A 19,117-nucleotide genomic window follows, 5' to 3' on the forward strand; every position below is an offset into this window, starting at 1 on the left:
TTTTAGTTAATCCAGTGCCTTTCCATATAAATTTTAGAATAGTTATATCTATATCTATATCCATAAAAGATTTTGCTGGGATTTTATAGAAATTGTTAGGCCTGTATATCAATTTGGAGGGAATTGACATCATTATTATGTTGACGCTTCCAATCCATGAACATAGTATGTCCCTCCATTTATTAGATCTTTGATTTCTTTCATCAACACATTTTATAGTTTTCAGCATACACATCCTGAACATGTTTTGTTAGATTTATACCTAAGTGTTTCATTTTTGTGTGATTATTAATAGTATTGCATTTTAAATTTCAATTTCCATATGTTAATTTCTAGTATATAGAAAGCCAGGTGACTTTTGTAGGTTGATTTTTATATCCTATATCCTTGCTGAATTAACTTGAATTCTAGGAGTTTCTTTGGTATATTCCTTTGGATTTTCTACATAGACCATCATTTCATCTGTAATTAGGCTTAGTTTTATTTTTTTTCTCTCTAATCCATGTACCTTATATTTCTTTCCTTCACCTTACCACACTGGCTAGAACCATGCTGAATAGCAGTGATAAAAGTGGGCATCCTTGTCTTGTTCTCATTCTTAGAGGGAAGCATTCAGTCTTTCACCATTGATTCTGATGTTAGCTGAGAGTTTTTGCCCATGTTCTTTATGAAGTTAAAGAAGTTCTCTATTCCTAGTTTCCTGGGAGTTTTTATTATAAGTGGGTGTTGATTTATTTATTTATTTATTTATTTATTTATTTTTTGCGGTACGCGGGCCTCTCACTGCTGTGGCCTCTCCCGTTGCGGAGCACAGGCTCCGGACGCGCAGGCTCAACGGCCATGGCTCACGGGCCCAGCCGCTCCGTGGCATGTGGGATCTTCCCGGACCGGGGCACAAAACCGTGTCCCCTGCTTCTGCAGGCGGACTCTTAACCACTGCGCCCAGGGAAGCCCAATGGGTGTTAATTTTTTTAATCCACATATCTGTCTCCCTAGCCAGATTCTGAGCGTCTAGCGCTCGGACATTGCTTCATAAGCATTTTCTTTTCCCACAGTGCCTATCTCAGGGCTTCGCCCCAGGGAAGCATTAAACAAGTTTGTGGATCAGAAGGACAGGCCATGGCCACCAGTGGCAGATGGGCATATGGACCCTGAGGAGGGAGCTCACAGGAACATCTCTAACCAGGCAGTCCAGGTCCCTGGGTCTGGAGGGGAGACTGTAGCTAGTTTCTGGTCACCATTACCACTCACCTTGGTGGTTCAAGGCAGGTGCTACAGCAGAGGCAGGCAGCACGGACTCGTCTCCTTTGCCCTGGTTTGGGGTAAACCATCGAGCTGCACACTGTCGGTGGGCGATTGTATGTTATGTGACTTATACTCCAAAAGGGCTGTTGTCCTGCCGTCCCTGTGCTGGGGGCCAGGGTACTGCTGTCCATCGTCCCAGGTCCCCCAGCCACTCGGAGCCAGCCAAGGCCTTTCCAGGTAGGGAGGGACCCTTTTGCTCTGGCTCATCCAGTACTGATGCTGCCAGGGAGTCTCCAGTCAGGAGAACGTAGAGACTTCCTTAGATGCTGTGTTGCTAACTTTGAAGTACTCACCTGAGAAAGATGGAATAGACCTACTTCCTTCCTGCCCAGGGAGGCGGTTTTCACCACGAGAGTATTTTCCACAATTTGGCCACTTTCCCTAATACTGTTTTAGTTCAGGCTGTTTCTCTGTCCCCTTGACCCTGTCAGTGAGGTAAGGAAAAGGCAGAAAATCCTAACTTTATTTTTAACAGTGAGGAAATAAGCAAATCAATGAAAAATAGTTTCTCATCATCGCAAATCTAGAACGTGATCCCCCAGCTCCTGTTTTCAGTGGGCGGGCCTCTTGACTTATGTCCATTTCGGTCTGTTCCCGTCTCGTGACTGCCTGTGTGTTTACGTTCCCCACTCCTTTTAAGTTGGGATGAGCAGTGTATCCTCTGGTGTTGAGGAGCTGCCAGACTTCAGTGATGATGACAGCTGTAGTACTACAGTTGTAGTTGTCTTAAAACACTGTCTCTTTCACTGACGTGGTTCACGCTTCATTTGCCAATGTCACTTTGCTGAGTTTGTTGCCGCTTCTTCCTCATTCAATTTTCTGCCTTCCGGGACCTTTTCAAATGAGTGACAGCAAAGGGCAGGCCTGTGATGTGATCTGTGTGTCCATCTGTCTTAATACAGTTACATTCCTGGGAGCAAGACATTCATGCCAGGACAAAACAAACCAAGAGACAAGTCCTGGTTGCAGCTTGTGAGTTTCCTGCTGTATGACGATCAATGCCCACATCGAGGTTCTCTGTTGTGATTTCGCCTTTGCAGCACAATGAAATCCTTTGATTTCTTTTCTTTCCTAGGGCTCAAGGGTTCTGGTTGATGCACGAGACAAGCTTGGTATTCCTTGGCAGTATTCCGAAAATGAGAAGCACGGGATGTTCCTCATGGCCTTTGAGAACAAAGCAGGGCTGCCCGTGGAGCCTGCCACCTTTCAGCTGTACGTACCTGCTCTGAGCGCGCTCTGGAGGGATTCTGGCATCAGGGAAGCTTTCAGCCGGAGGAGCGAGTTTCAGCTGGTGAGTGAGCCCTCTGTCTGGACTACATGACTGTGTTCTTGACCTTTGGTAGAATTTCCTTTAAAAACTGTAAAAGTACAGGCAAGCTGTAAATTGCTCTAAACCCTGATATTTAAGAACAGAAACACATAACAGAGGCTAATTAAGCTATCTAAATGGTTTGAGAGGAACAAAATTAATTAACTCAGGCTAGATAAATGTTTCTGTCCAAGGAATATGAAGGATTCTTAAAATAGTCAAGATTAGTGTAACTCAAGGAACTCACATTTTCTAGATCTTGTTCATAGTAGGAAATGAATGTGTCCTTAAGAGAACTTTGCAGCTGTGAAGTATGGGTCCTGCCTGGCAAATCACGAATGTTTTCAGGTCTATGCCTGGGAAGCTAACCTGAACCCTTCCAAGTTGTCCCCTTAGGATTCTTTCCTTTTATTTTAAGGTCTGAAAGTTTCACACAGCCTCGTCGTCTTTGTCACTTAGCTTCATTTAGGATGTGAGTCTTTAAACAGAAAATTCGGGGTGTCTAGCCTATTTGCGTTCTGGTTTTTTCCTAAGTGTCCTTCAGCATTACCTGCGTGTAAAGATGAGTATCACGTGTCTCCTATAACTAGGATAGATGTGCCCGGCTGACATAAATACCCCCTGGGGGGCGTCCAGAAATCACACTGACCTTCACGTCCCTTTGCCCCTGAGAAGCAGGTTCCCAAGTTTTAAGTCACCGGTCCCTTGCCTTTCTTTATGGTGTTGCCACACTATGTATTTATTTTTTAAAAAGTCTTGAGTTTTCCCTGTTTTCAAACTTCACATAAATGGTTTCATCCTGTATGTATTCTGCCGTGACTTGCCGTTTTCACCCAGTATTTTGAAGTTTATTCACGCAGTGCATGTGGCTGTGGTCCTTTCATGTTCGCTGCTGTCCGCTACCCTATTGTGTGGACGTACTCGCGTGCATCCGTTCTCTCGTGCGTATACTTGGGAATCGTTTTCCATGTTTTGCTATTGCAGACAAATCCGCTGCGCTCTCTCCCGTGCGCCCCCAGGTGCACGTGTTCGGGGGTCTCCAGGACATCTACCAAGGAGGGGAATTGGCCAGTTGTAGGGCATATATGCCTCCAGATAGACAAGATATGTCACGTTATTTTCCAAAGTGACTATACCAGTTGTGTTTCTGCCAGCAGCGCAGAGCTCCTGTTGCTCTCATCCTTGCCAGTCTTTGGTGTTATCAGACTTCAAAACTTTTTAAGAATCTCCTTTTAGCTGAAGGAGCCAAGGTATGCTCTATTTTTATAGTATCTCCTTAGGGTTTAATTGACGTTTCCCAGACTTTTTGGCTGTATGTGTTTCCTCTTCTGGGAAATGCCTATTCATGTCTTTTGCCAGTTTTTTACTAGTGAGTTATGTGTATTTTTCTCATTTATTTGTGGGGTTCTGCACAGTCTGCCTGGTAATACTCTCAGTTCAGCTTCCATGTACTCTTCACCTGATCTCCCCTGATGCTCACGTCTTACACAATCGTAGCACACTCGTCAACAGCGGGAAACTGACGTTGGTACGGTACTGTTAATTAACCCGTAGACCTCATTCAGGTTTAACCACTTTTCCTCTAAAAGCCCTTCTTATAAGGCAGGATCGGGCTCCGGACACCACCCTGCATTTAGTCCTTGTTTCTCCTGAGCCTGCCTGTCAGTGACAGCCCCTCGGTCTCTCCTGGGTTTTCATGACCTTGACACATTGGAAGAGCACCAGTCAGTCATTTTGTAGAATGTCCCTATTTGGGTTTGTCTGGTGTTTTCTCATCATTAGAATGAGATGATGCGTTTTTTGGCAAGGAAACCACTGAAGTGATGTGTCTGCTTAGAGCATCCTGTCGGGTACATGCTCTCGATATGTCCAGTTCCTGGTGATGTGAGCCTTGATTACTCGGTTAACAGGGTGTTTGCCAGGTTTCTCCACTAGAAAGTTACTACCGTCTCTGTAACATAAATATTTGGGGGAGATACTTTGCAACTATGCAAATATCATGTTTCTCTGCAAGCTTTTGCCCACTAATTTTACTGTCCATCGGTGGATCTGAAGGATGACATTTTATAACTCTTTCATTTTCACATTCATTCTCAAGTTAAGTTTAAAAATTAAAGTGAAAGAGTCAGATGAACTAGAAGACAGAGTTGCCACAGAAAGGAAATTTTAATCTTCTAAAGGGCAGGAATGTCAGAAACAGGGAGGGAATGCACAATATCTAAGTGTGAAATCGTGGTTTAAGTCTCCCCTTCCCCCTCCGCCCCAATAGACTCACATGGTCTGGGGAAGAAGATTCTAGTGTCTTCAGAGCTTGGATGGAAATTGCTGTTATCAGTTGAGAATTTACCGAAGAAGGAAATATAAACATCCTGAGCTGAATATTTGCAAGTAGTGTTTAACAGCGTGGTGGGATGGTTTTGTGAGACTTGTGCGTTCGCCGTCCTCGGTGGGGCGCAGCGTTGTGGAGCAAGAAGGGCCCTCCTGGCTGGTACACGGAGCCCTTGGCTCGCTACACACGGGGAAATAAGCCCAAAGGTCATGGCTTCCCAAGGCCCTATCTTTTTTTTTTTTTTTTTCAACCGTGGCATGCAGGAATCTTTGTTCCCTGACCAGGCATTGAACCCGTGCCCCGTACAGTGGAATCACAGAGTCTTAACCACTGGACCACCAGAGAAATCCCCAGGGCCCTGTCTTCTTAGCAATCACTATGAGGAACTCGGGCCTAAAAGGCCAGTCTGCTTATTTCTTTCTTCAGTCACTTACTAGTTAAGCATTTATGGGGCACCTACTGTGTGCGAGGCACTGTGCAGTATGCTGGGGACATGGCAGGGAGTAAGACCAAAAATGAGCCTGTCTCCAGAGAGCCTTTGCTCTGGACCTGAAGCTGGCGAGTGATTAGGGGGAGGTTGGCTCCAGGTGGGTCCGTCATCCCATCGTTTTGATCTTACGCTTCAAACAGCCCGACTTTGTGAGGGTGTGGTTACCTGACAAGTGTTCACATGTTGTGTGCTTTTGAACTGCGATGACCGAAAGCAGATATGGAGCTGCTGATTTTGTTTATTGGAGGGTAGGTGTGTGAGTGTCTGTTATTCTGATGTTTCGTACTTTTCTATATTTTTATTTAAAAAAATTATAGAACATCTTGTTAACTCCATGGACAGTAGGCCCTTAATAGTCTTTATGTCAAGATAGACAGTTGCAACCTAAGCGTCTTAACACGGTGTGGTCAGTTTTCTCTTCAGATCCTTTGCTTAGTGTCAGAAACCTTGCCAGGGTGATATTTCAGCAACTAGTTTTGTTACCTATCTTCCCTCCCCAGGCGACGGAACTCTTAGAGCCTTTGACAGTCTCTCAGTGGAGACCCAGCCGCCATGAGACCTGCTGTCAGCCAGGCGTTAGACACCACCTGTTTCCTCTGCTCCCTCGGTTTTCCTTGCCGTTCCAGGCAGAGGCAGAAACAAAAAGGGGAAGAAGAAAGGCAGTGTTTGGTGACTGCCTTGTGAGGGCCTTTCCTCCTCAGAGGGGTCTCTCCCTGTCCCGAAAAGGAGAAACCTTGCCCTTATCACAAGTCACCTGATCCTGCATATTCACTGATGTCAACTGCCGTTTAGACACAGGATTCAATAGCACTTCTCTGACGTCATAAAAAAGAAAGGAAGATAACCTTGCTATGTTAGACCTTATCTTTTAAAACACATTTGAGGAAGACAAGCACACTAAAAGAGAAGTTTTTGTCCTAAGTATAAGTCACATAAATATCGTCTACTTACATGCCCTTTCTCCAGTAAGAGAATTTCGAACTTGTTAAACACATCTGGCAAATTATCATTAACTAACGTGCTTATGATATAGCACGTGGATAGTATTTCCGTGATCTGCTTTCTGTTACATACACCTTTTAACCTGGGGTCTAGTTCTGGAATGGTGCCGCAGGTGGGCCGCTGCTCTTTTGTGTGTGTGTAAGTCCTGCACTGATAGTGACTGGGAACTTGTACATCATGGTCCTCCTTGCCGGGCGGTGTGGTGGGTGCTCTTCCCGTGAGCCTTTTCTGTGTGCTGGGCACTCTGCCGAGGTCGAGTGCGGTGTCCTCACAGAGCTGGTAAGACAGATGTCCAAGCAAACAGCTGGAATAAAGTGTGCCGAGAAGTATAACAGGAATATCCAGCTACATCAGGCATAAAGGTTTGAAAAGGTAGGCAATCCCACCTGGCAGGAGGAGTGGGGAGATGTTTTTGGAGGAGATCCTCTCAAGATTAGGTAGGAACGAACCGTGGGCACGATTGGGAGTGAGGTGGCAGGGGGAGCCTCGCCAGGGAGCTGCAGAGCTCCGCGCAGCCCGAGCAGCGGTGCTGCCCCAGGAGAGGCCGCCCCGGCCGGTCGGCAGGCTTTGGTGTGCAGGGAACAGCTCTCCCACTCAAACTGCCTTAATGATAAGGGACTCGGTTGGCTAAGTGCGGGGCTGGGGGTGAGGCGGGAGCTTTACGTGTGGTTTGCGCTGCTTCTCCGCGCTTTTCGTGCCTCTGCCCCTCCTCTGCCGGGTCAGTTCTGGCCTGGCTGCCCCTGAGCAAGGCCTCGGCAGTGCCTGCCACCTCCCGGAGCAGAGGGGTCCCGTGCAGGGAGATGCTGTCCAGGGCTGCCGAGGCCTGGGTGAGTCTCCACCCCTCCCCCTCCTGCCGCGGGCACGTGGTCTGCAGGCAGCACAGCGGGGGTGGGGGGTTGACCACGCGGGCCACACCGAGCAGCTGGGAGTCACCTGTAAGCAGAGAGGCCAGTGAGGGGTGTAAAGAGAGAGGAGCGGACCCGATTGCCAGTGCTTCCAGAAACCTCTGTCAGTAGCACGTACGATGGGCTGAAGGGGGGCAGACTGGAGGCGAAGGCCGTGGGGGGCTCCTGTAGGAGTCCGGTTAAGGGACTGTGAACTTGGACCTGGGCAGGAGGGGATCCCTTAGCCTTAGGCCTTAGTCTTAGGATTTACTGCTCCTGGTTCTTTGCAGAACTCTTTGCTTGTTATCTAGTTAATCATCCTCTTCATCATCGTCGCGCCCTCCAAACATGCCATGTGAGCAGGGAAAATCAGTAGGTACAGAGCTGCCGGGATAAACGGAACCAGTTTTTGCTTTTCACAGCTGTACTCTTGAAATTGCAGCCCAGCAGCTGCATTTAACAGCTTACTGTTCCTGTGGGTTCCGTGTGTCTTTTCTTAGAGGATTGGACAGTTACAGGGTTGTTTGGTACCTCTGCTCGAGTCCTCACCTAACTTCCTCTTGTCCGATTATGAGCCTGGCATTTGCTTGTCCAGAAGTTTGGGGGACTTTCCACAGATGAAAGTTCAGCACGCATGGAGGGTACAGTTTGTTCTCTCCTCGGATGCTTTTCGCTTCACACTTGGATATTAAAAAAAGTCCACTGTATTGCGAATCGTTTTTTACTTCCTTCCGGTTCCTACTTCAAAGTGGCAGGGCCTTGTGCTTTCTTGAAAATGTCTTCATCCTCTTGGCTTTGGAAGATGGAGCTGGAGACTCAGTTCAGAGGAGGGAGTTTATGTTGATGGCGCAGTGTTTCTTGATTTCTGGAAGTCAAGTGATTCTGCTAATTACAGAGGTTTCTTTTTTCTGTAGTGTTCAGAAGAATTGAGTCTTTGTAACACTACCAGAGATGGCTAAATTGCTAGAAAAGGCTCACTCTAAGGCTGAATTTTAGACGTAGAGGAGAGATCCATCACGGTTGTGTGTGTGTGTGCTGCTGCGTTAGAACCAATTGGGTGTGAGGTTTTAAGAGGAAAATTACCCTGTGGCGAAGTGAGTAACGTGCTAACTACAAGAAGAATCACCGGAATTACCCGCCTGGTTCCTGACATAAAATCCACGTGTTGGGCTCAATTTTTGTAATGTCTGGGGCTTCGGAATTACTCCGGGTTTATTGCATCAGCTCACGGAGGCATGGTCCCCATTGTCAGCGTGGCCTGTGGTCTTTGCCCACCCCTCACCCAATGGATGTGCTTTTTAAGGGCTGGAGAACCATGGTTTACAGGTTCTCAGGCTTGGAATGCTTCTTTGGTGAAGCTCTGGGATAAAGTCGTGCCCAGAACTCTCCTTTGCATTCGTGAAACAAACATCAGGTTGTGCTGTGTGGTGCTTACACCTTTTTAGAAAAAAAAAAGAATGAACCAGTCACTTTCCAGAAAGGCCTGACACCCCAGGTTAATGTTCCTTTGGAAACTTGCCTGTGCTTTTGATAGTAGTATTTTAATTGGGTTTCAAAATTCTTTCCCTGAGCTTTCTTAGTAAGGAAGTTTCTGAGGCGCTAGAGGGCGGGGCTGAATGGAAGATGGGGTGATTTGCAGCCACAGTAACTTTTTGTAACTTTTCTTTGAGTCCACACGAAACAAAGTGACATATAGTGAACAGGCAATTTGGGGCATTTTCTGTGCCCAGTCCCCTGTCCTTCTAGGAAAGGAATCTACTCTGTAATGGCTTGGTGGTTACTTTCAGCAACTTGAGGAACAGTGTCATGGTAGCTGGTTGACTAGGAATAAGTCCTGAAGTAGCAGCGTGTTTGGCGAGTGACAGGTGACACCCGAGGGCTATTTGGGGGTAGCAGTGCTGTGAGAGTCTAGAGGTCTCTCTGCCAGTCTTGAGTGTTTCCCAGGTCCACACCTTGTTCGTTGTAATCCTTTTGCTTCTTCCTCTTTTCTCTGCTATTAAGATATCCTATCTCTTGATTTTTTTAAATACCGTAATCCACGGTTTAGATCAGAGGGAGACAAGGGAACCCCAGAAAGTGTGATAGGGACGGTGCCTTCAGCCCCAGATTTTCCTGTGGCACAGTCTGGAACATTTCCAAGAGTCTTTCTACTTCGAAACGCCAGTGGTCCCCTGCTGTTTGTGGCAGGTGGCAAGATTCCTGGGTGTCTGTAGTTTTACCGTGAAGCTGGGTTTCATGTGATGGGAAACCCCAAACAGCAGTGACTCTTCCTTTTCCCTGTCACATGAAAGAAGGGGTAGCCGGGTAGGTCTCTGTCCAGACCCTTCCCCGTGTCCTACTCCGTGGCGCCTGTCCTCAGACTTGGCCACCAGCCTGCGTCCCAGCCAGACAGGAGGGGGCGGAGGGGGCGGAAGGAGAGTCCACGCTCTGCCTTTTAGGGCGGCTTCATGCAGGTGCGGTCCAGCGTGCCCGCCTCGCCCCCGCCCCTGCCCTCGCCCCCGCCGGCTGGAACTTGGTCCTGCAGCCTCTGCCAGAGCCCTTTTTGGACCTTTTGCCTCTGAGATGACGGGGGAGGGGGGCGGTGATGGGGGGCTGCTGGTACTTTGTGTGGGCCCCAGGGAAGGCAGGGCCGGGCGTGCTATTCTCGCAGCGTTACATTCGGGCTAACTGAAATCTCGCAACTGTGCTTACGGTCTTGTGTGTCTTTTTAAATTTCATGGAATTCATTAATTCAGCAAATATTTGTGGAGCAGCCACCCCGTGTCAGGCACTCTTATAAATCCTGGGAAATAGTAGCGAACAAACAAACAAAAAATCCCGGCCCGTGTGGAGCTGACTTTCTGACAAGAGGAGAGCGACAGTAAATAAATTAGTAATAGACGTGTGTGTGCACGCATGCACGAGCATACGTGTTGTGTGATTAGAGAAAGTGAAGCAGGGACCTGGGTAGAGAGTGTGGAGAGGAGCCTCGATGGAGAAACAGGGTGGTCACGGGGAGTTTCCGTAGCGATTCTTGGGCCTCCCCAACTTTTGTTTTCCCTTCCATCGTGGTAGCCGAGCTGGGAATGTGGCCACAAGGCCAGGCTGCATGTCCTACTCTCCCTGGTTGGGTGCAGCCGTGGAACCAGGGTCTGAGACTGGCCCTGAAAATGACCGCACAGTCCGTCCCGGCCTCTCTCCTCCTTCCCACAAGCCGTCCAGTGTCGAGAACGTGGGCAGTGGGCAGGCAGCACAAACCTAAGAGGAAGCAACACACACCATGTGGCCGAGGCACCCCAGCCCACGTTTGTTGAAGCCTCCATGTTTTGGCTCGTTGCCCTAACTGATGGAGCTTCCCTGAGTAGCGTTTGAGAACTCTCTGAAGGAGACGGGAAGGCAGACCCTGGGGGAGGAGGGAAGTGTGTTCTAGCCCAGAAGAGTAACAAGTGCAAAGGCCCTGGGGTGGGGGCAAGTGTTGTGTCGCAGAGCAAGCAAATGGGGGGAGGGGTCTTCAGAGCAGAGGGGCTCATGGAGGCCTTGTGAGGGGCCACTGGAAGGACTTCGGCTTTGGGCAGAGGAGTGATACGGTTTGATTTACGTTTTACTCGGATCACTTTGGCAGCTGAATGGATAAAAGAAACAGGGAGGCCCTTTGGAGGCTTTTGCCATAATCTAGGTGGCAGGTGACGGTGGCTGAACTGAGTGTGATGGTGCCGGGGGCGATGAGGAGTGGTTGGGTCTGAGTATCTGACACCCGGAGAGGAGTGTGTAGGTTACCTAGTGTCACTGCCCGTCCAGCTTAGGGATTCTTTCGGCATCAGGCCTGATGGTCGATACTGAGCCCGGTATTTTATCTTTCAAATTTCGGACACTGGTGGAGAGTCCATTTCTCTTCTTTGCGATGGCTCCCAGGCTGCTCCACATGTCCGGACCAGCACCCAGAGCACAAAGCACGTGCAGCCACACCCGTGCCCATCCAAACGTGTCTGGCACCGTGCTCTCCGCCAGGACACACATTTCAGACTGTATGACCCAGTCTTTCTGCGAAGATCAATGGCCCCTCGTTTCCTCAGGTCTTACCGTCAGGAATGCCAAGAGGAAAGATCTTGAGCTGAGGAAGGCAAAGTTAAAGCAGCTTAGAGACCCCACACCTCCCCCAGGTGGTGTCAGTCCCAGTGTGTGCTGGGTGGCGATGAGTTGTGTTCTGAGGTCTCCAGGTAGTATTTGGTTAGGGTTTAGTTAGTGAAAACTGAAGCCAGCAAATAGTACCAGTTTACACTCCTACCAGCTGTACCTTCTTGAATGGTGTATGAGAGGATTTTCCTCCAATCCCTCAGTCATACTAGTTTTATTCTTCTTCTTAAATTTTTACCAGCCTGATAAGTGAAAATTCCCATGACTTTTAGTTCTTTTCGTGTGTTTATTAGCCATTTATACTTATTCTTTTGTGCGTTGCTATTGATACCCTTTGCTTCTTTTTTTCTGTTGGGAATAAGCACCACTAAGTGCTCATTTTTTCTAACACATTTTGTTTTTAACTTTTTATTTTGAAATAATTATAGATTCATGGGAAGTCTAAAAGATAGATTAAAGAGGTCCCTCACGTCCTTCACCCAATTTCCCCTAATGGTCAGGTTACATCTTACGTGACTACAGTCTGATATGAAAACCATGAACCGGCCACCGGTACCCTGTGCGTGTGTGGGATTGGTGTGACCACCCTCCTGCAGCCCTCCTGCTGACCCTTTATAGTCCCCCTGCCCTCCTCCCTCCCCCATCCCTCACCCCAGCAACCACTTATTTGTTCCCCATCTCTAACATTCTATCATTTGGGGAGTATTGTGCAAATGGAATCAGATAGAATGTGACTTTTCGAGGCTGACGCTTGTCACTCATAATGCCGTTGAGATAGATACACCCAGGTTGTTGTAGTATCGATGGAATATCTTTTCTGAGCCATATTCCATGGTGTGGAGGTGCCACAGTTTTTTATCTAATTATAGTCAGATACACAGACATGCACACATATATGCACACATACAGCTAGATATACACATACATACGTATATTTGAAGAATGCATCATTTTTTTCTGACATCAGAAATGTCAGAAGTTAGTGAATAATTTCTACAGAAAATGGAATTATCGGCAATTACTTTCTTAGTTTGGGTTTGATACGGTGTATGTGTGTGTGAGTTTTTAACCTTTCAAACTAAATTAACTTTGCTAATGTGGTCCATAGGGGAAAATCTCAGTCTTCCTAAAACTTACTGTTAAGGTCAGAGGGACTTGAGAAACCCTCTAACCAAATCCTATTTGATACTGAGACAGTTTGCGGCCTGGGAGTTGAAGAAATGTGCCTGAAGTGGCAAAGCTGATGAATGGCCCAGCCAAGATGAGGGCACAGGAACCTTGTCTAGCTCTCGCTGGAGGCATGTTGAGGCCTTGGACCCAGCTCTGCAGAGGGCAGCACTCTTAGTTTGCCTCTGGGGTGGCTCTTGCCTGAGGACACAGAAGCAGGAAGCGGAGGTATTTGCTATTCTTGGATCATGTGCTGGTGAGAAACTTATGTGTTCCTGCTTGTGATGCTGGCCTTTCCCCTCCATTTCATTAATCACGAAGAGTATTATATACTTACAGACCTCAAAAAAGCTATTCCTTAAAAAAAAAAAAAAAAAAATGAAGTGTTATGCATTTTAACATAGATCTTTGTGAAAAATGTTGCTGTAAACCTTTACCTCTGGAGGGTTTGTAAGCCAGTGACTTAATGGCCCAGGGTGGAAATGTGATATATAGTAGAATCAATAATGGAATATGTTGCATGATAACAAGGCCAGAAACCCCAAAGAAAAAGAATAATGGATTTGACTAAGTAAACATTTTTAACTGTTGTATGGGAAAAGTCAGCATAAAGGAAGTTAAAAGACAGATGACAAATTAGAAAAAAATCCACAACGTAAAACAAAGGTGCTTTCTATATGTTAAGAGAGATTATAAAACAGCTGCAGCCTGCATGAGAGAGCTCTTGTAAGTGTATAAAAGAAGACTGAGTGAAAGAAGAAGCAGGATTACCAGCCTTGCTACTAACTATGGAAATGCAGATTAAAGCAGTAATGAGATCATCTTTGTCGGTTAGATTGGTGGTGATTAATAATGTCCTGGGCTGATTGGGGTCATAGGAAATAGGTCCTGCATACACATAGGTGGCGGGAGTATAATGTGATTCAGTTTCTCAGTTTATGTCAAAACACAAAGTGCTATATCCTCTGGAGGTAGTTCAACTTCCAAGGAATTTATCCTAAAGCCATAATTACAAGATTTCCGGCTTCTAATTACAGTGGACTAGTTATCTAGAGACTTCTGCTGAAAGTAATTTAAAATGCTAGATAAAATGTTAAAAATAACTTTATGAAAGCAGCTAAGCGCTGACAAGATTACAAAGTATGACCAGGCCGAACCCTAAGAGAGAGTTGAACCTCGAGAGATAAGCAGACCCCGAGCAGTGGTTATTTCCTGAGAGAGCTGATGATCTAAACCATGAACCTGAGCTATGATGTTTGACAGACTTTTCAGGGGCTCAGAAACAGGTAGAAACTTAAGATCATCAAAGTTGAGGAATTGGTAGGAGACTCTTCCATAACAAGCCGGGACCTCAGAGGGTGAGGATGAGCCATAAGGACACCCACAAAAGGAGCTGGGACCTCAGAGGGTGAGGATGAGTCATAAGGAAACCCACAAAACAGAGAGAGACGAGAGCTTTCCTTGGCTGCTGAGCCAGGGCAGGGAGGAGGGAGGAGGCAAAAGAAGACCCACCTGTAGACTGGCTCCTCAGGGTACTTGCCACCCGGAGTTACAAGAGCAGTCCAAGAACCCCAGTGCTCTGAATTTAGGTTAAAGTGACACCAGACAGGTAGTGTGCCCAAGTAGCAAATGGAAACCCTCTCTGGAAAAGACACTCGAGTCCTAAACCTTGGAGATTCCCCACAAATGATGTTTTTGAGGACAGAGGGCATCACAGAGATAGCCAAAGTCAAAAGGAGACAGGGCACAATGCCTAGAATCAGAGGAAAGAACAGACAGCAGAAATGGACCCACAGTCTTCAGGTATTAGACGTATCAGACACAGACTTTAAAACAACTATACTTTATACCCATGTAAAGCTGTACGTATAAAGTATGTGTATAAACAACTATTCTTTCTACATATATAACTTTATATGTGTATAAAGAAATAAAAGTTAGAAAATATCTTCAGCAAAAACTGGAAACTTACTAAAAGTGCTGTAACATATTTTGAAAGAACAAACCAGAACTTCTAGAATTGAAAAATACAAAAACCAAAAGTAAAAACTCAGTAGTTTGTACCCCGTAAAAGAGAATATTAATAAAGTAGAAGAAATATTGGAAGAAAGTATCAAGAATGTAGAACAGAGAGACAAAAACAGGGAAAAGATGAAAGATAGGTTGAGAGGTATCAAGGATGAAGTGAGAAGGTCTAATATACCTTTAAGCAGGACTTACAGAAAGAAGACCGGGCAGGGGCAGTACTGGAACAGGTGGCGGCTGACAGAGTGTATCAGATCACAGGGTCAAGAATCCCAGTGAATCCCAAGCAAGATGAGTAATTTAAAAAGGCTATAACTAGATAAATCATAACGAAACTGCGGAAAACCAAAGACAGAGGAACATCTTAAAAGTAGCTACAGAAAGAGGTAGAGATGAACTCTCAGTGAGTGACGATATGACAGCTTTCTTCCACAAAGCTGCAACAGAAGCCAGAAAGATAAACGATACTTTGAGGTCATGCCTGTGAGAGAATGTAACTCCCAATCTAGAATTCTGTAAAATTGAGGGCACAAAAGGGACATCTTCAGACAAAGTTGATCATCAGCAAATCCTCCTAAAGGAATCATAGGGGCTACACAGGAAGCAAGAGGAAAGCGATTCCAGGTGGAGGGTTTGAAACATAAGAAAGAATGGAGACTAATTTGCCTGGTATTTTTTCTTTTGTTGGTCATGCTTTTGGTGTCAGATCCAAGATCAGGAAGGTTTACCCCTGTGTTTCCTTCTTATATTTAGGTTGTTCGACTACATTGTGGTTGTCTGTCCATTCTGGGTGAATGTTTGTATATGGAATGAGGTAGGGGTCCAGTCTCCTTCTCTTGCACGTGGACATCCGCTGTTCCAGCACCATTTGTCGAACATCTGTTCTTTTCCCATCAAGTGGTCTTGGCACCCTTGACGAAAATCAATTGGTCATACATGTCTGGGTTCATTTCTGGATTCTCAGTTCTATTCCACATTGGTCTATGTATCTGTCCTTATGCCAGTAACACACTATTTTGATTACCGTAGTTTTGTAGTAAGTTTTGAAATCCGGAAGCGTGAGTCCTTCAGCTTTGTTTTCTTTTTCTCATTGTGGTTTTGGTTTGCATTCCCCTGAGGATGAATGATGTCACACCACTTTGGAAGAAGAATAAAGTGGGCGGGACTTGCTCTTCATGGAGATCAGCAAACTACTGCCTGAAGGTGAACTTTCCTTTGGCTTATTTTTGTTTGAACCCTTAGTTTAAAAAAAAAAATTTTTTTTTTACATTTGAAGAAGAAGAATATGCAGTAAGGATGACAGTATGTGGTCACCATAACCTAAAACATTTACCATCTGGATCTTTACAGAAAAAGTTTGCTATCCCCTTCTGTAATAGGTACTGAGATTTTTTTTTAAAACAATTTAATAACCAGTATAGTGGAGGTATTGGAACAGAATAAGGTAAGCAAATTGGTGGAACCACATAGAGAACAATGAAGATGGATCCCTATACACACACCCAATTTCAAATGGCTTAGAGACCTAAATATGAAAAGCAAAACGGTATATCTTTTAGGAGGTGATATAGAAGAATCTTCATGATCTTGGGGGTGGGGAAGAGTCGAAGTCATTAAAACTGCAAATGCAGAAAGAAAAGATTAATACTTTGACTACCATCAAATTAAGAACTTCTGTTCATCCAGAGAACATGTTCACCATTTATAACCTGCAAAGGAAACGTGTCCAGAATGTTTAAAGAACCTCCACAAACCTGCCAGAAATAGGCAATTCAATAGAAAAATGGATTCAAGGCTTGAAAGGCATTTCTGAGAAGAGGAAATGATATTATACGCTCACCAGATTTCAGAAACTAAGACATTTGACAGTTCCAAGAGTTGGCAAGGATGTGGAGTAACAGGAACTCTCATATTGAATACATCCTGGTGCTGGGGTGGGGGGTGTAGACTGGGGCCCCCAATTTAGAAAGCAGATTGGTATTGCTCACTAAAGCGTAAGATATGTATTCCTTGTTGCTGAATAGTCCCACTCCTAGGAACACATAAAGGCAGGTATGCAAGCGTTCATAGCAGCATTATTCATAGTTGGAAACAATCCAAATGTCCCTCAAGAGTAAGATGGTAAATACACTGATTTTTATTCCTGAGTACTGCAGAGAGCGTGGGCAAAGGACAGCTCCCCTCACCAGACGTGTGACGTTGAGCTAAAGAAGGCAGACACGGAAGAATACCCATTGCGCGCGTGCACTTTCATGCCACGAAACGTACATACACACAGCATGATTACCTTAAAAGTGCAGCCACCGTGCTGAGGAACACATGCTAATGGGATAAAACTACAAGGAGAAGTGACAGGTTAAGAAATAGTATCACCAGCATCAGCATAGGAGTCAGAGAGCATATCATGAGGGCATTTCTGGGGTGCAGGTCATGGTCCACTCCCGGCCCCGGGGGGTCGCTGTTTTGTCAGTTCAATTGTGCATTTTTCCTTTATGCACTTTTCTTATATGATGCCATAATTTATAAGAATAAGGATTTGAAAGGGAAAATATAATTAGATGAATACGCAGAAATTATTTGTGAATAGTGTTGATTGTATTGCTTACAAAAGCAGAAACAAAAAGGAAATAATCTAAGTACTGTCCAGTAGGGGTTGGCTGCCTAAATTAGGATACTGACCACGCGACAGAATGCTATACAGCTGTTAGAAAACCTAGAAGAAACTGTGTGTTGGCATAGAAAGAAGTCCCTGAAAAATCAAGTGGGAAAAGCAGATTAAAAATCAGTTATATATACAGGAGAGTCCTGTCTCTGTTTAGAAAGTGAAAAAAAAGTGTGTGTGTGTGCATGTGTGTGTGTGTGTGTATATATATATATATATAAATGCATAGAAAATCTAAAGCTGGAGAAAACATATCCACTGAACCATCTCAGCTGTTATCTTCCTTTTTTATTTTATATATGTTTAAAATTACAAAAATATATATTCTTAAAATTACCTAAAAATTTTAATTGAGGTAGAAATATGTATTATTTTTGTAATCAGAAAAGGCCATGGAAACATTTTTAAATGAATTAGAAAAATTAATGTCTGCAGAAAACAATTTTATAAATCTTATGCATTGTTTCTGAAAGAAATCTTAGGGTTTAAATAATTCTGGTTAGCTATAACGTACTATTAATCTGAAAGTTTCGAAGGATGGTAGCGTCAACCTCCTTCCCAACTCCTTTTACCAGATTTCAACAAATTTAGTCAACCTCAGCAAGTGCTCAGTGAGCTGGAGGAATGGGAAGAGCCCCGGCCTCACGCACCACTTTTACTCCATATTTTTGGAGCTTCAGCTCCACAATCGAAGAGGGCAGCAGTGCCTTCCTGTTAGGTCGACTCTGAGAAGTGTGGTAGCACCGGGCACCATGCCTGGGGTGCAGTGTTTGTTTAATTATCCAGGTCACATATGCGGAGTTTCTCCTGTGCTCCCTGCGGCCATGGGCTGCAGAAGGAGCACCTCACCCCTTCCCCTCACCCAGAGCCAGGGTCCAGACGCCTGCAGAGGCAACCTGCCTCACACAGAGGGTGGAGAAATCCATGCGAGCGGGAATCATCGGTCAGGGTGTGGTGGAGGAAATCAGACCTTAACTTGGATGGGGTTCTATTGAAAGATGGAATTCTCAAAGGAAGCTGGGAGGGAGGAGGGTGTTGATGGTCGATAAAATCCATAAGTAGTAATCAGACTTTGAAACACTTAGTTAACTTGTGAAAGAAGCACCTAGAAAAATCAAGGGTTGCTCTATTCTGGCTGCCCTTAAAAAAGCTTTTCTGAGAATTTCTCATTTAAGCCAACTGAAACAGTTGATTTATTAACTGGTTAGACCTTTTTTCTTTTTTCTAAATTTTGGTAAAATATGCATTTTTCTTTTTTATGTCTCTTGTCACTAAACCTTTCTAGCAGACCAGTGTTAACAGTTGAGCAGGTGTATCCCAGTGAGTCTTGGGAAAGTTCAGGTTAAGGTGCTGCGGCTTAGTCTGTGTGTGTGAGCATTTCCTCCAAGGAATGGATTCCCTGTGGATGTGACTGCAGCTGTGGCTTGCCACTCAGTACGGAGGTGAGAAGATGGGAAGCGTTCCTCATCTTCTGAACTTGGAAGGCATCTTCGCTAGGATCACCAGGAACCCCTCAAAAGTTTTTATTAATATTCTCTGCTTGTAAGTAGTTTCAAGGTTTAGAAGTACCTCAGAGTTATTATTTAGGAGCCTTTCATATCTGAGTGGGCGGATTCCACAGCAGTAGTATTTGCCCCATGGTGTCTGTCTGAGCCTGCTCGGGCTACCATAACAAAATACAGCAGGCTTGGCGGTGTAAACAACAAACATTTATTTCCCACAGTCCTGGAGGCTGGGAGTCCAAGACCAAGGTGCCAGCAGATTTGGTTCTTGGTGAGGGTCCTGCTCCTGGCTTGCAAACGGCTGCCTTCTCTGCTCACGTGGCCTCTTC

The 19,117-nt window shown here is 45.4% G+C and overlaps 1 protein-coding gene across 8 annotated transcripts in view; it reads left to right on the forward strand.

Annotated features, from left to right (window-relative positions):
- The window catches only part of GNA12 (G protein subunit alpha 12), a 109,884-nt gene that overhangs the window by 45,393 nt on the left and 45,374 nt on the right, over nucleotides 1-19,117 (forward strand). For all 8 annotated transcript variants that reach the window (XR_003005718.1, XR_003005719.1, XR_003005716.1 and 5 more), the window contains exon 2: nucleotides 2,381-2,596. Coding sequence is in view for 1 of the 8 variants with exons in the window: in XM_024763464.1 (XP_024619232.1) it covers nucleotides 2,381-2,596 (216 nt within the window). In the remaining 7 variants the exon portion in view is untranslated. The remainder of the gene's footprint in view (nucleotides 1-2,380; nucleotides 2,597-19,117) is intronic.

Source organism: Neophocaena asiaeorientalis, unplaced genomic scaffold, assembly GCF_003031525.2.
Source record: "Neophocaena asiaeorientalis asiaeorientalis breed wild unplaced genomic scaffold, Neophocaena_asiaeorientalis_V1.1 scaffold223, whole genome shotgun sequence".
In the NCBI taxonomy this organism is placed as follows: domain Eukaryota; kingdom Metazoa; phylum Chordata; class Mammalia; order Artiodactyla; family Phocoenidae; genus Neophocaena; species Neophocaena asiaeorientalis.